Genomic DNA, 14,290 nt, shown 5'->3' on the forward strand with positions numbered 1-14,290 from the left:
TTCACAGAATCCCAAGACGTGTGCTAAAGTTTCAATCTCCGGAAATTTGCCCAATATAAAGTATGCATTAAATGAAAGCATATTGTACAGTAACTTCACTTGAGAACGGAGATTTACCTTTCGAGAGTTCTTTTCGATTGTTGCAATGCGGTTAATTTGGCAACGTTCATTATAAAGTGCAACACATGGTATCTATAGCTAGTCTTGTTCCCCAAAATAACGCGAACTGATCCTATTTAGTGATGCTGTGAACAGAGCAGAAAATTTGTGGACGTTCTGAAGAGATTGCGAACTCTAAATAGTTTGAAGTTTGAATTCTGCGATCTATATTCTTTTCAGTGACTGAGTAACAGTTTTATCTTAATAATAGCTTTTATATTACAAAATCATACTTTTAATCCAATCTAAGCGATCATAACAGCTGACACCAATGGCATTAAGGAGTTATGAAAGAAGTTATATTAAAAAACACAATGATAGAAACAAGTCATTTTAATTATCTAAATCCTTTTGATGTCGTGATAACCGTGGAGTTCATATGAAATGTATTGAATGGAGATGTAAATGATATGAAATGTTAGTCGTGTAGCTGTTAAAGGAAAAAAAATGAAAATTAGATATCTGCTGAGGTGCAGCTAAAGATTGTAGAAGATATGATACAAGATTAGAACAGGGACGTGGGCAAGATTTCCTCATTTTCGTAATTCAAGATAAAATAAATAAATGTAAGTCTATATACAGTTTGATTAAGCATCGACACTGATTTCAGAATTATTTTAAACAATTTTCCTAATACTCTCGAAAGTTAATGTTAATTCTTCTTTTGCATCATTGATTTATGTCTTAAACCTGCTTCTGAACTGAGCCTCTTATTCATTTGTAGACGAAGATACAGGGTGATTCAGTAAAGGCGTGCAAAATTTACACAGGAAATAGGAGATGCTGCACTGAACATTTTGAGATAGAGAACTTTGAGTCTGAGAAGCCAGATTAAGTAGGTATGTCTATCGCTACACTTTCTGTTTGCATATTATTTACATTGACCTTTAAATTATTTTCATATCATTTATAAACCTGCGTTAACGTATATCACTTTACACCTCACAGCAGGCGCTCAGAATGACGGTCACCAACCGCAATGCAAGCATAACATCGGCGTACGACATTCTGCCGCATCCTTTCCTTTCAAATATCCCTGGCGTGTTTTGAACCACATTAAAATCCTGGCAACTAGTTCTATGTCCGTGTTTATTGATTCCTTATGAACAAGTGTCCACACCTGTAGAGTAACGGTTAGCGCGTTTGGCCACGAAACCAGGTGGCCCAGGTTCGAATCCCGGTCTGAGCAAGTTACCTGGTTGAGGTTTTTCCGGAGTTTTCCCTCAACCCAATATGAGCAAATGCTAGGTAACTTTAGGTGCTGGACCCCGGACTCATTTCACCGGCATTATCACCTTCATCTCATTCACACGCTAAATAACCTAAGATGTTAAAAAAAGCGTCGTAAAATAACCTACTGAAGTAAAAAACTTATGAACAAGTGATTGAAGATATCGGTTGTTGGATTCCTGGCTTCTGCCGCTTCAGCTCCAATGACCGAGACAACGCGGCAGAAGCCTGGAAACCAACAACCCATGCACACCGGAAGCCTACGCCAAAATTGAAGCCATCCCCAGATATTTACAGCGAAACTGACTTGATCGACTTCATTTCTCTTCGCAGTTCCCTATCTCAAATGTTCAGTAGAGGATCCTCTATTTTCTGTCTAATTTTTGCACGCCTTTACAGAATCACCCGGTATATTCAACCTTGGATACGTTTCGTATGTACTACTACTTTACCAGCAATGGAAGAAGTACAAACAGTTCCATTATTATGATTGCAAGATTAGTAACGACCTCGATCTTGACATAGGTCATAGCTTTATAATATGTTTTGCGGAGACGCTTCATGTCTCACTAGTTGATGGTCTGTATGTTCAGAAGTTGACAGTTGAATTTCCACGGCTCCTCGTTGCAGGTGTTTTCGGAAGCAAACATCATGTTCAGCGTCGGGGGACGCTACTTCGCGGGCGAGCCCATCACGTACACCTACATCGAAGACAGGATCTTCGAGAACTCGAGGAACATCTCCATCAAGCTGCATCACCGCATCGGCCGCTTCGTGAAGCTGCAGCTGCACTTCGCCGCCAAGTGGATCATGATCAGCGAGGTCACCTTCGACTCAGGTAGGCGCTGATTCAGTTCTCAGTCCTTGTAATGCGCTGGCCAAAAATAAAATGTACCAGGTCTCACAGAAAATTCTACCAAATTGTACTTTTTTTGTTTACTTAATCTATCAAATTTACAAATCTCTTGCACCCTCCCAACGAATTACAAATTCTGGGAAAAGATAATACATAACAGAAAACTATATTGTAACATGTTTTTGTCCCTTAAATATACAGTATTTACAGCAGTACGAGTTTGATTTTTTTACATATACCAATTATCATCTGATGGTGACTTCGATTAATTACATCATCGTGTCAACAATAGAAACCTATTTTCAAGATGACAGAGCATTGAGGGAAAGGAAAAATGTATTCTTAAAAGCAGTAATTTATATTCCCAATACTTTAATTTCTTACTTACTTCAATTTCAATCTGAATTAATATCATTGTTGCTTACTGACAAAGGAAAAATGTATTCTTAAAAGCAGTAATTTATATTCCCAATAATTTAATTTCTTACTTACTTCAATTTCAGTCTGAATTAATATCATTGTTGCTTACTGACAAAGGAAAAATTTATTCTTAAAAGCAGTAATTTATATTCCTAATAATTTAATTTCTTACTTACTTCAATTTCAATCTGAATTAATATCATTGTTGCTTACTGACAAAGGAAAAATGTATTCTTAAAAGCAGTAATTTATATTCCCAATAATTTAATTTCTTACTTACTTCAATTTCAATCTGAATTAATATCATTGTTGCTTACTGACAAAGGAAAAATGTATTGTTAAAAGCAGTAATTTATATTCCCAATAATTTAATTTCTTACTTACTTCAATTTCAATCTGAATTAATATCATTGTTGCTTACTGACAAAGGAAAAATGTATTCTTAAAAGCAGTAATTTATATTCCCAATAATTTAATTTCTTACTTACTTCAATTTCAATCTGAATTAATATCATTGTTGCTTACTGACAAAGGAAAAATGTATTCTTAAAAGCAGTAATTTATATTTCCAATAATTTAATTTCTTACTTACTTCAATTTCAATCTGTATTAATATCATTGTTGCTTACTGACAAAGGAAAAATGTATTCTTAAAAGCAGTAATTTATATTCCCAATAATTTAATTTCTTACTTACTTCAATTTCAATCTGAATTAATATCATTGTTGCTTACTGACAAAGGAAAAATGTATTCTTAAAAGCAGTAATTTATATTTCCAATAATTTAATTTCTTACTTACTTCAATTTCAATCTGTATTAATATCATTGTTGCTTACTGACAAAGGAAAAATGTATTCTTAAAAGCAGTAATTTATATTCCCAATAATTTAATTTCTTACTTACTTCAATTTCAATCTGAATTAATATCATTGTTGCTTACTGACAAAGGAAAAATGTATTCTTAAAAGCAGTAATTTATATTCCCAATAATTTACTTTCTTACTTACTTCAATTTCAATCTGAATTAATATCATTGTTGCTTACTGACAAAGGAGAAATGTATTCTTAAAAGCAGTAATTTATATTTCCAATAATTTAATTTCTTACTTACTTCAATTTCAATCTGTATTAATATCATTGTTGCTTACTGACAAAGGAAAAATGTATTCTTAAAAGCAGTAATTTATATTCCCAATAATTTACTTTCTTACTTACTTCAATTTCAATCTGAATTAATATCATTGTTGCTTACTGACAAAGGAGAAATGTATTCTTAAAAGCAGTAATTTATATTTCCAATCATTTAATTTCTTACTTACTTCGATTTCAATCTGAATTAATATCGTTGTTGCTTACTGACAAAAAATCATGCTGGTACTACCAATAAATTAACATTTTAGATAAAAAATAATGAAATCCTTAGTTTTCATATTATTAAATAAAAAGTACAGATTGTATTAACTTATACTGAATTGTACCAAAAAATCAACTACTATCGCGTATAGACCATTTAAAATTGTACCAAATCCGTAGAATTGTACCAAAACACGGTCCCCAAGTATATTACTCACTTTCCTGCCGAAGTAACTCTGTTATTTCTGTCCTTTATTTTACTCATTTCTACATGTTTAATCTTGAATCTGATGCACATTTTCTGTCGCGTTGAACAATGTGTCTTGCATCGTTCAAATCAACTGTACACTAAAAACAAGTAGGATTAACTTTTACGATGCAGGGATATCACCTTGGAAACTGATCAGTTCGCTGCATTGGGGCCGGAGTGTCGTTAGCTGTGTTCCTATGTAATGATGGGGGAGCTGGTTGTAAGTATTGCCAGTTGACAACTTATTTGAACATAAATTATTATTTACAGAATTTACCAATTTTAAAATATTTATGTCATTATTGAGACATGAAATCGTCTTTTTTCGGCTGATTTAGTATTTCAGTCGGATAGAAGGTAGTCGTATTAGCCACTTCTGTTCAGCTGGTCGGTGGTTAGATGTTGGTGATCCTGTTATGTTTGAATACTAAAGACGCAGTCCGTTGGTGTGAACAGTTCGGACAGCAGAGGGAATGTATTGTTAATGGTGTTCATTTTAATCGCCAATCTTTATATTCATGTGCCTATGTTAAACCAAAAACCATATGTGGAGTACATATTGTCGCTGATCATTTCATTAAAGCTGACTATTACACTTTTACTACGTCATACTACTTTTGGCCAATAAAACGGTACGAAAGGACGTCTTTCAACCAATCATGACTGCTTATCGCACAATTTCATCGCTTCCCTAGCATTTGTTTATTTTTATCACTACCCTAGCATTTGTTTTTTGTTTGCCAACATTTCAAACTGCACTGGTCTCGACGTCAAAACAAAAAAAAAAAAAAAAAAAAAAATACAAACCACTCCAGTCGATGCACAGCACTTTCAAATATGACTCGCATTGACATTGAAGAATAAGAATTAATAAAGATCACTGATCATAGCTATGCATCTTCCCTGAAACCCTATTTACAAATAAATGAAGAGCACCATTCGGAAATCCTGAATAAGTTGAGGAATACACCATGTACATCAACGAGTTCCACTTCTTTTATGCACACGTCCAATATAACATCAACTGAACAACCAACCACTAAAACATTCAAATTTGAAAACTGTACATTCAATAATTGTTTCTCTTAAAATTATTCACGTTTATTTTTTATTTCATCATCGTTAATTAAACCTTTTCTTGTTTATTTCATCATCCCCAATTAAAACTTTTCTAACACTTATTTATATTATTTAGGTTATGTTATAGCTTCTGCTATATGATATTATGGATAGTCACTTATCAGAGATTGTTTAATATACTAAGATTTATTGAAAATCGTCTGTCAAGTGACGTTGATTACTGGGATCCGGATAATTGAAGTGGAATGCAAATGTTTTAATAAAAATGAAACTGAATCAACAAAGCTTTCTTGACTAGTAACCGTCTACAGAGTTGAATGAAGATTCCATAGTTAGCACAACTGATAACAAGAAGACAGCTAATCATAACACACTACTGCCATCTAGCGTAATATTTGTAATGTTGAGATAGTACAATAATACATTTGAAGACAGTTGTATTTTCGTAAGCCAATTAATATTTTATTGTATTAGAGTACTTCGTTACTTCTAATCTTTATATACTTTCTTCTAATCGTGTAATAGTGAATTAAATCCCACTCGAGTTTTGATTTTCTCTAGACAAATCAAAACCTCTAGTGAGATTACTGTTGATAAATCATTACGGGTTGTACCTTTGGGGAATAATACGAAAAAAATATGGTTGGTGTAATGAGTACCTGTAGTACCGATCAGGCTTTTAACATGAGATATAGTTCATATTTTTGCCACCAGTGGCTTACAATTTGAATAGTCTCTCCATTGTTGGAGGTCTTGTAATGTACTTGTCTACGCTTCAAAAGCTCAGCAGTGTTCCGTGGTGACGTAACTAAACGTGTGTGAGCACCTCTTATAATGTGTGATGTAACGCAGATTTGTAAAATTAATGCTGACCTAAATCTGGAATTTAAATAATGCATTGCTTGACTGGAAACCAGAGCACGTGGGACTCCGCAACTTATGAGCACGCAACGTGTGGTGCTCCACATTAGCAGGCTGTCACCGCTGACGGTTGTGTTCAAGAATTGGCAGGGACATTCATTTAATAATTATCGTGAAGGGTTGATCGTTGACTGCAGGGTTTTGAACGTGGGAACGGTGTGAGTCAATAGCGTGTTTGAATTCTGACGATGAAGAACCCTACCGTTATAGAATAACTCTTCTCGGGTTCTCATCCAGGTGAGTTGGAGATTAGCTTCCAAGCTTTCGACGGCTATGAATGAAGAAGATGGCAGAGCTAGCCGTCGAAAGCTTGGAAGCTAATCTCCAACTCACCTGGCTGAGAACCCGAGAAGAGTTATTCTATGACGGTAGGGTTCTTCATCGTCAGAATTCAAACACGCTATTGACTCATGCCGTTCTTCATCCCTGAAGAAGATGGCAGAGCTAGCCGTCGAAAGCTTGGAAGCTAATCTCCAACTCACCTGGCTGAGAACCCGAGAAGAGTTATTCTATAACGGTAGGGTTCTTCATCGTCAGAATTCAAACACGCTATTGACTCACGCCGTTCTTCATCCCTGAAGAAGATGGCAGAGCTAGCCGTCGAAAGCTTGGAAGCTAATCTCCAACTCACCTGGCTGAGAACCCGAGAAGAGTTATTCTATATCAAACGCCGGGAAAGCCTACCGTTATTCATTTTTATGTGCTTGATATATACGTTCTTTCTGGAAACATCGCAATAAAGGATTATTTGTACATTTTTAACAACACACTGCAAACTGGCTTTAAGAGCTTTTCAGCCACCGACGCAGCTCAGTCGGCTAAGGCGCTTGTCTGCTGATCCGGTGTAGCGCTCGGGCGCGGGTTCGACCTCCGCTTGGGCTGATTACCTGGACAACAAATTTTGACTTTTTGTTTGCGACATGAATGAAACCTCACTTTTCTAAAAGATCACACTATGCTGAACACGAATATGACAACAAAAATGCTAGGTTGGTTCTGGTTTCAGAGTAATATTAAGAAAAATTCGATAGTCATTTTTTTCTATGAAAATCTGTCCGATGTCTTGTAAAACATCGCTTACCTTTTCTAAACGTGCTTTCTCTTTGCTTCCCTCTTGTAGTCGAGTTGAGGAGCATCCCTGATGACTGTCCAGCAGTAGTCAGCAAGCATTCTTGCACTCCACTTTCCCTGGTAACGTTTTTCCATTAATGATATTTGTTGGTGGAAACGTTCCCCATGTTCATCGCTTACTTCCCCACAACTTTCAGGAAAACAATTCAGATGGGAGTGTAAAAAGTGTAATTTAAGGGACATGTTGCATCCCATTTTGTGATAAGAAGACAGCAAATTCGTAACAAGGTCCTCATAGTTTTCAGTTCGTTTGTTTCCCAAAAAATTATTTACGACTTCTCTGAAAGAAATCCATGCCTCTTTCTCAACATCATTTAAAAGGTATTCAAATATCTCATCTTGGTGAAGTTGACGAATCTGTGGGCCAACAAAAACTCCTTCCTTTAACTTGGCCTCACTCATTTTAGGAAATTTTGAAACTAGGTATTTGAATGCCGGTCCATTTCGGGCCAACTTTTTAGCAACATTTTTGATGAGACCAAGTTTTATATGTAGTGGAGGAATTAAAATGTTCTCAGATTCTACCAGAGGTTCATGTTTAATATTCACTTTTCCAGTTTCCATAGCTTGACGTAAAGGTCATTCCTTTTTAATGAAATGAGAAGCTCTATCTCTACTGTTCCATTCGCATATGAAACAACAGTGTTTAGTGTAGCGTAGTTGGAGTCCAGTTAATATTGCAATTACTTTGAAGTCTGCACATATTTTCCATTGATAAGTGGTATAATGAATTGATTCAAGAAGGAGTTTCAGGCTGCCATATGATTCCTTCATATGCACTGAATAACCAATAGGAATTGACGGCAACTGATTGCCATTATGGAGTAATACAGCTTCGAGACTTAATTTTGAGGCATCTATAAACAACCGTCACTGATCAGAAATGTGATTAATGTTCAGAGCACTCAATAAGCCACTAACATCACTACAAAACACTAAATCGCCTTCCACAGAAAAATATTTCTCAAGATGTTTCTGACGGTCACGAAAAAATGTCACTTTCACATTTTCGGCAAGATAGTTCCATTGTTGGAATCTGGAGGCTAACAGCTCTGCCTTGGCTTTAGAAAGTTCCAGGTCTCTCACTAAATCGTTTAGTTCATTTTGGCTAATTTTGTGATGTTCAGATTTAACATCAGGTGCAAAGTCAGGATCTGTAGATGTGGATGGTTCTGGATCACAAGGCTCTTCTTCCGAATCTATGGAATATGATTCAGAGGGTGTAGGAACAGCTAGCTCATCACTAGACCCCGGAGAAAGTATTGCTACAGGAAAACGCGCGATGTAGTATAGCTAATGTTTATGAACCGAGCACTTTCGCACTAGAGTTGGGCAACACGATTCTTTTTTCAGAAGTCGATTCCAACGATTCAATCATACATTACGAATCGATTCTAACGATTCGTTCACGATTCTTCTCAGTCTGCGATTCCAACTATTCTTTTGAATCGTCAACGAGTTCACGATTCTTCCTACTCTGCGATTCCAACGATTCGTCAACGATTCGTCAACGAACGACTCGCAGGACACTTTCCTTTGCAAACCACGCGTAGAACAAAAACGTTCTACATCTCTCGCATAGATAGCATAAGAGGCGAGACATTGGATTGTCTCTTTCTCATTGGCTGGAACCATTCAGCACGACCTCCATTAGTCTACAAAATTACCCAAGATAATGTTTCTAAATTATAATTTATCAACTGAACCTTATTACGAAGTACATTTTTTGCATTACATCTCTATTCAACTATGCACATTTCAGGTTTGTATTCATTATTTTCCATACTTAACATATGCAGTACATATTTTGATTTCACTCTCGCTCGGGAGCATTCGGCACGGTTCGGAAATGTTCGTTGACAGGTTACATCAAACAAGTAAATAGAATCGTGGGTTACGATACCATGTCAATTCGTTACTATTCTTTTGAACGACGATTCGTTACGATTCTTTTGAACGACGATTCGTTGATACCACGAATCGATTCTTACGATTCTTTATTATTAGTCGTTCGAATGAACGATTCGTTCACGAATCGACCCAACTCTATCTCGCACGCATCACTGTTAAGGTAGGAGTAGTGCCGGCGTAGCTTAGTACAATTCAGTCAAAAGTAAATGAACACGGGTCTTCAGAATGCCGAGACCAAAAGTACGCGAGATAGAAACACTAAGGAAATATGTTCCTCAATAAGGAGAAAATGTGTTTTCCATCCATGGTAATGAACTGTTTTGTGAATTTGGTAGCCGACATGGCATGCAAAGTTAAGAAGCATATAAATAGCAATAAGCATAAACTCGCATGTAACAGACAACAGAATTTAAGCAAGGTACAGCAGGAATCTCCTTCACAACTACAGACGTGGACAAATTATTAGCAAAATTGAACATTTTTATTATATATTTTTACAAAATATGATTCTTCAATTTAGACTACAGTTGACATTTTTGTGTATTTCCAAATTATTAGCAAAATTGAAGATTAGTGTTGCATATTTTTCAAAATTTAACTACTCAATTTGGACTACATTTGATGTTTTTGCATATTTACAAATTATTAGCAAAACTGAAGGTTTTTGTTGTATATTTTTACAAAATTCGATTCTTCAATTTGGACTACAGCTGACATTTTGGATATTTCCAAATTATTAGCAAAACTGAAGATTTTTGTTTTATATTTTTACAAAATTTGACTCTTCAATGCAGTTGACATTTTTGCTAATTTACAAATTATTAGCAAAATTGAAGATTTTTATTATATATTTTTACAAAACTTGACTCCTCAATTTAAACTACAGTTGACATTTTTGCATATTTCTCTCTACTGTAATGATGGAAATATCCAAAATTGTCAACTGTAGTCTAAATTGAAAAGTCAAATTTTGTAAACAAAATATCATAAAAATCGTCAATTTTGTTAATAATTTGTCCACGTCTGTACTTGAACGAACATATCGAAGATGTGTGTGACGCGTTTATTGCTTCAAATATTCCGTTAAACCAATTATAAAACGCGAAACTCCGTGAAGTGAAGTGAAGTGTAAATTACAAAATGAGAAGATATGGGTTTCTTTCTACTGATGAAAGCATGGACTCCGTTGGACGTCACGTGCCCTTAGTGCGGAATGTTGCTGTAGACCCTATCTCCTAATGAGTGAAGTGTTAGAGAGGGTTAATTATTCCACCATATGTGTACTTTTTGATACTGCTATGGAGTTGCTATGGCCATCATGTGTGCAATTCGAAAATGTGTTACTATATGTTACAGATGCTGCAAGCTATATGAAGAAATCTGCTAAGTTTCTTGAAACACGTTATGGTACACATTACATGCCTTGCACATGCATATCATAGTTCATTGCAACGCATCAATACGTAAATAATATTACCAGTATGTCAAGTACAATGAAATATTTAGGTCTCTTACTTACAAATGGCTTTTAAGGAACCCGAAGGTTCATTGCCGCCCTCACATAAGCCCACCATCGGTCCCTATCCTGTGCAAGATTAAGCCAGTCTCTATCATCATACCCCACCTCTCTCAAATCCATTTTAATATTATCCTCCCATCTACGTCTCGGCCTCCCTAAAGGTCTTTTTCCCACCGGCCTCCCAACTAATACTCTATATGCATTTCTGGATTCGCCCATACGTGCTACATGCCCTGCCCATCTCAAACGTCTGGATTTCAAGTTCCTAATTATGTCAGGTGAAGAATACAATGCGTGCAGTTCTGTGTTGTGTAACTTTCTCCATTCTCCTGTAACTTCATCCCGCTTAGCCCCAAATATTTTCCTAAGCACCTTATTCTCAAACACCCTTAACCTATGTTCCTCTCTCAGAGTGAGAGTCCAAGTTTCACAGCCATATAGAAGAACCGGTAATATATTCCAAGTATATTTATGTATATCCTTATGGGGGAATGTTGTACTTTTGACAATTAAATTTTTCGATGTGGCAAAGTTGACTAATCTAACTCCATTGTCACTACTAATTGCGTGTAGGCTCTCTTTTCCAATAGTTGGTCTAAAAATATCCTCCCGTCCTACTTTAGCGTTGAAATCCCCCAATAAAATTTTCATATGATATCTAGGGAACTGATCAAAAGTATGTTCCAATTCCTCATAGAAGCTATCTTTTATATAGTCGTCTTTCTCTTCTGTAGGGGCGTGAGCATTTATAACTATGATGTCGCACCATCTACCCTTAAGTACTAAATATGATAACCTGTCACTGATAAATTGGACCTTTTTTACTGCTGATTTTATTCTTTTATGTACAAAGAATCCTGTTCCTAATTGGTGATTATTGTTTCCTTCCCCATTTAATGAGAATAAATTGCGCTTTGTAAGCTTCATAGCTAATCACTGGAAACTAGTCAAAAGGACGCACAAATAATGAGACTTTCATGTGTTACTTCATTTCTCATGAACCTAACTGTACTACTGCCAACGTCACGCTGTCTAGCGTTATTTACCCCATCTCTCTCAAAGCAGGTATGCTATGTTGCATACTAAGCTGATAGCAATATTTTTCCCGGGGTCTACTCATCACTATGGGGTACAGGACGAGTAGCAGAATGTATGTTGGGATATACAATGGTCTTCTTTTTATAATTCGTCATTCCTCGGAGTGGTGGTACCATACAAAATAGACAGTCGTCAGTGTGATTTCTTGGCTCCAACCAAATAACTGGAATGGCAAAAGGCATCGAAGGTCTCCTGTGATTCAACCAATCCAGAAGATTCGTGTAGCAAGTCTTACAACAGATATGTGGAGCCCAACTCTTATTTTGGTCTCCTAATTTGCAGAATTCACCGAAATAAAGATTGTAAGCTGTTTTTATAACAGGAGTGATATTTCTCCGATGCACAGCAAACACCACTTCGCCGCAAATGTAACAAAAACTGTTAGGATCATTTATGCACTTACGTGGCATTGTTAACAACACGTAAAATTTTATCAACAGTAATCTCACTAGAGGTTTTGATTTATCTAGAGAAAATCAAAACTCGAGTGGGATTTAATTGACTATTACACGATTAGAAGAAAGTAGGCTATATAAAGATTATAAGTAACAAAGTGTACAATAAAATATTAATTGGCTTACGAAAATACAACTGTCTTCAAATGTATTATTGTACCGTCTCAACATTACGCTAGATGGCAGTAGTGTTTTATGATGATATTTTTTGTTACCGGTATCAGTTGTGCCAACTATGGAATCATCATTGAACTCTGTGGACTGTTATTGGTCAAGAAGGCTTTGTTGATTCAGTTTCATTTTTATTAAGACAGTTGCATTCCATTTCAATTATCCGGATCCCAGTAATCAACGTCACTTGATAGATGATTTTCAATAAATCTTAATATTAAACAATCTCTGATAGTGACTATCCATAATATCATATAGCAGAAGCTATAACATAACCTAACTAATATACACAAGTGTTAGAAAACTTTTATTTAACGACGATGACATAAAAAATAAACATGAATAATTTTAAAAGGAATAATTATTGAATGTACAATTTTCAAATTTGATTGTGGTTGGTGGTTCAATTGATGTTATATTGGACGTGTGCGTAATAGAAGTGGAACTCGTTGATTTAGGCCTACATGGTGTATTCAACTTATTCAGGATTTCCGAATGAATAATTTTAAAAGGAATAATTATTGAATGTACAATTTTCAAATTTGAATGTGGTTGGTGGTTCAATTGATGTTATATTGGACGTGTGCGTAATAGAAGTGAACGCGTTGATTTAGGCCTACATGGTGTATTCAACTTATTCAGGATATCCGAATGAATAATTTTAAAAGGAATAATTATTGAATGTACAATTTTCAAATTTGAATGTGGTTGGTGGTTCAATTGATGTTATATTGGACGTGTGCGTAATAGAAGTGGAACTCGTTGATTTAGGCCTACATGGTGTATTCAACTTATTCAGGATTTCCGAATGGTGCTCTTCATTTATTTGTAAATCAGATTTCAGAAGATGCATAGGTATGATCAGTGATTTTGATTAATTCTTGTTCTTGAATGCCAATGCGAGTCATATTTGAAACTGCTGTGCATCGACTGGAGTGGTTTGTAATTATATATATAGGCCTATATATTTTTTTTGACGTCCAGACCAGCGCAGTTTCAAATTTTGGCAAACAAAGAAACAAATGCTAGAGACGCTATAAAATTAAACAAATGCTAGGGACGCGATAAAATTGTGCGATAAGCAGCCATGATTGGTTGAAATACGTCCTTTCGTACCATTTATTGGTCAAAAGTAGTATGACGTAGTAAGAGTGTAATAGTCACTATTATTTATTATTTATTTACTATTTACTATTACAAATTAATTTTACACTATGTCACAAATTTCTTTGTAGCGTTTTAAGACGAAGTTTTTACTTGAGTTTTATCTGTTAGCAAATCACATCTGCACTCCGAAACACTTCTCAGGCACTGAGGAGATCTACTGTAATGAAATCTTGTTTTGTATGTTTATCTCAGTCCCTTCCTCACAATAACAAACCTAAGATAAACCCAGCTCGTCCTTCTAAGTGTGTTTATTCATCTCCTATATTCCTCTACATTCTTATCTAGTTACAACTTCCTGTCATAAGTATATGCCATACTATAAAAATACGAAGCAACTGGCAACTTTCAGTAACAGTTTCGTCATAAGGGGTGCCCAATTAATCAAAAATTGTATATACCACTCATGTCGCAATTTTGCTGTTGACAAGATCACCTGGTTGGATTTTTCCGAGGTTTTTCCCAACAGTAAGGCGAATAATTAGTTAGGATAAAATTAATTATGATACTTAATCACTCATTTAAAGCAGTGGCGTATACTGGTTAAAGGGTTTGGGCTACCGCTGACTCT

At 35.5% G+C, this 14,290-nt stretch overlaps 1 protein-coding gene across 2 annotated transcripts in view; it reads left to right on the plus strand.

Annotated features, from left to right (window-relative positions):
* Window positions 1-14,290, plus strand: part of LOC138692843 (discoidin domain-containing receptor 2-like) — a 1,078,796-nt gene that overhangs the window by 940,920 nt on the left and 123,586 nt on the right. For both annotated transcript variants that reach the window (XM_069816116.1, XM_069816115.1), the window contains exon 9: window positions 2,020-2,227. In XM_069816116.1, the coding sequence (XP_069672217.1) occupies window positions 2,020-2,227 (208 nt within the window). The remainder of the gene's footprint in view (window positions 1-2,019; window positions 2,228-14,290) is intronic.

The sequence above is a fragment of the Periplaneta americana genome, chromosome 17, assembly GCF_040183065.1.
Source record: "Periplaneta americana isolate PAMFEO1 chromosome 17, P.americana_PAMFEO1_priV1, whole genome shotgun sequence".
Taxonomy (NCBI): domain Eukaryota; kingdom Metazoa; phylum Arthropoda; class Insecta; order Blattodea; family Blattidae; genus Periplaneta; species Periplaneta americana.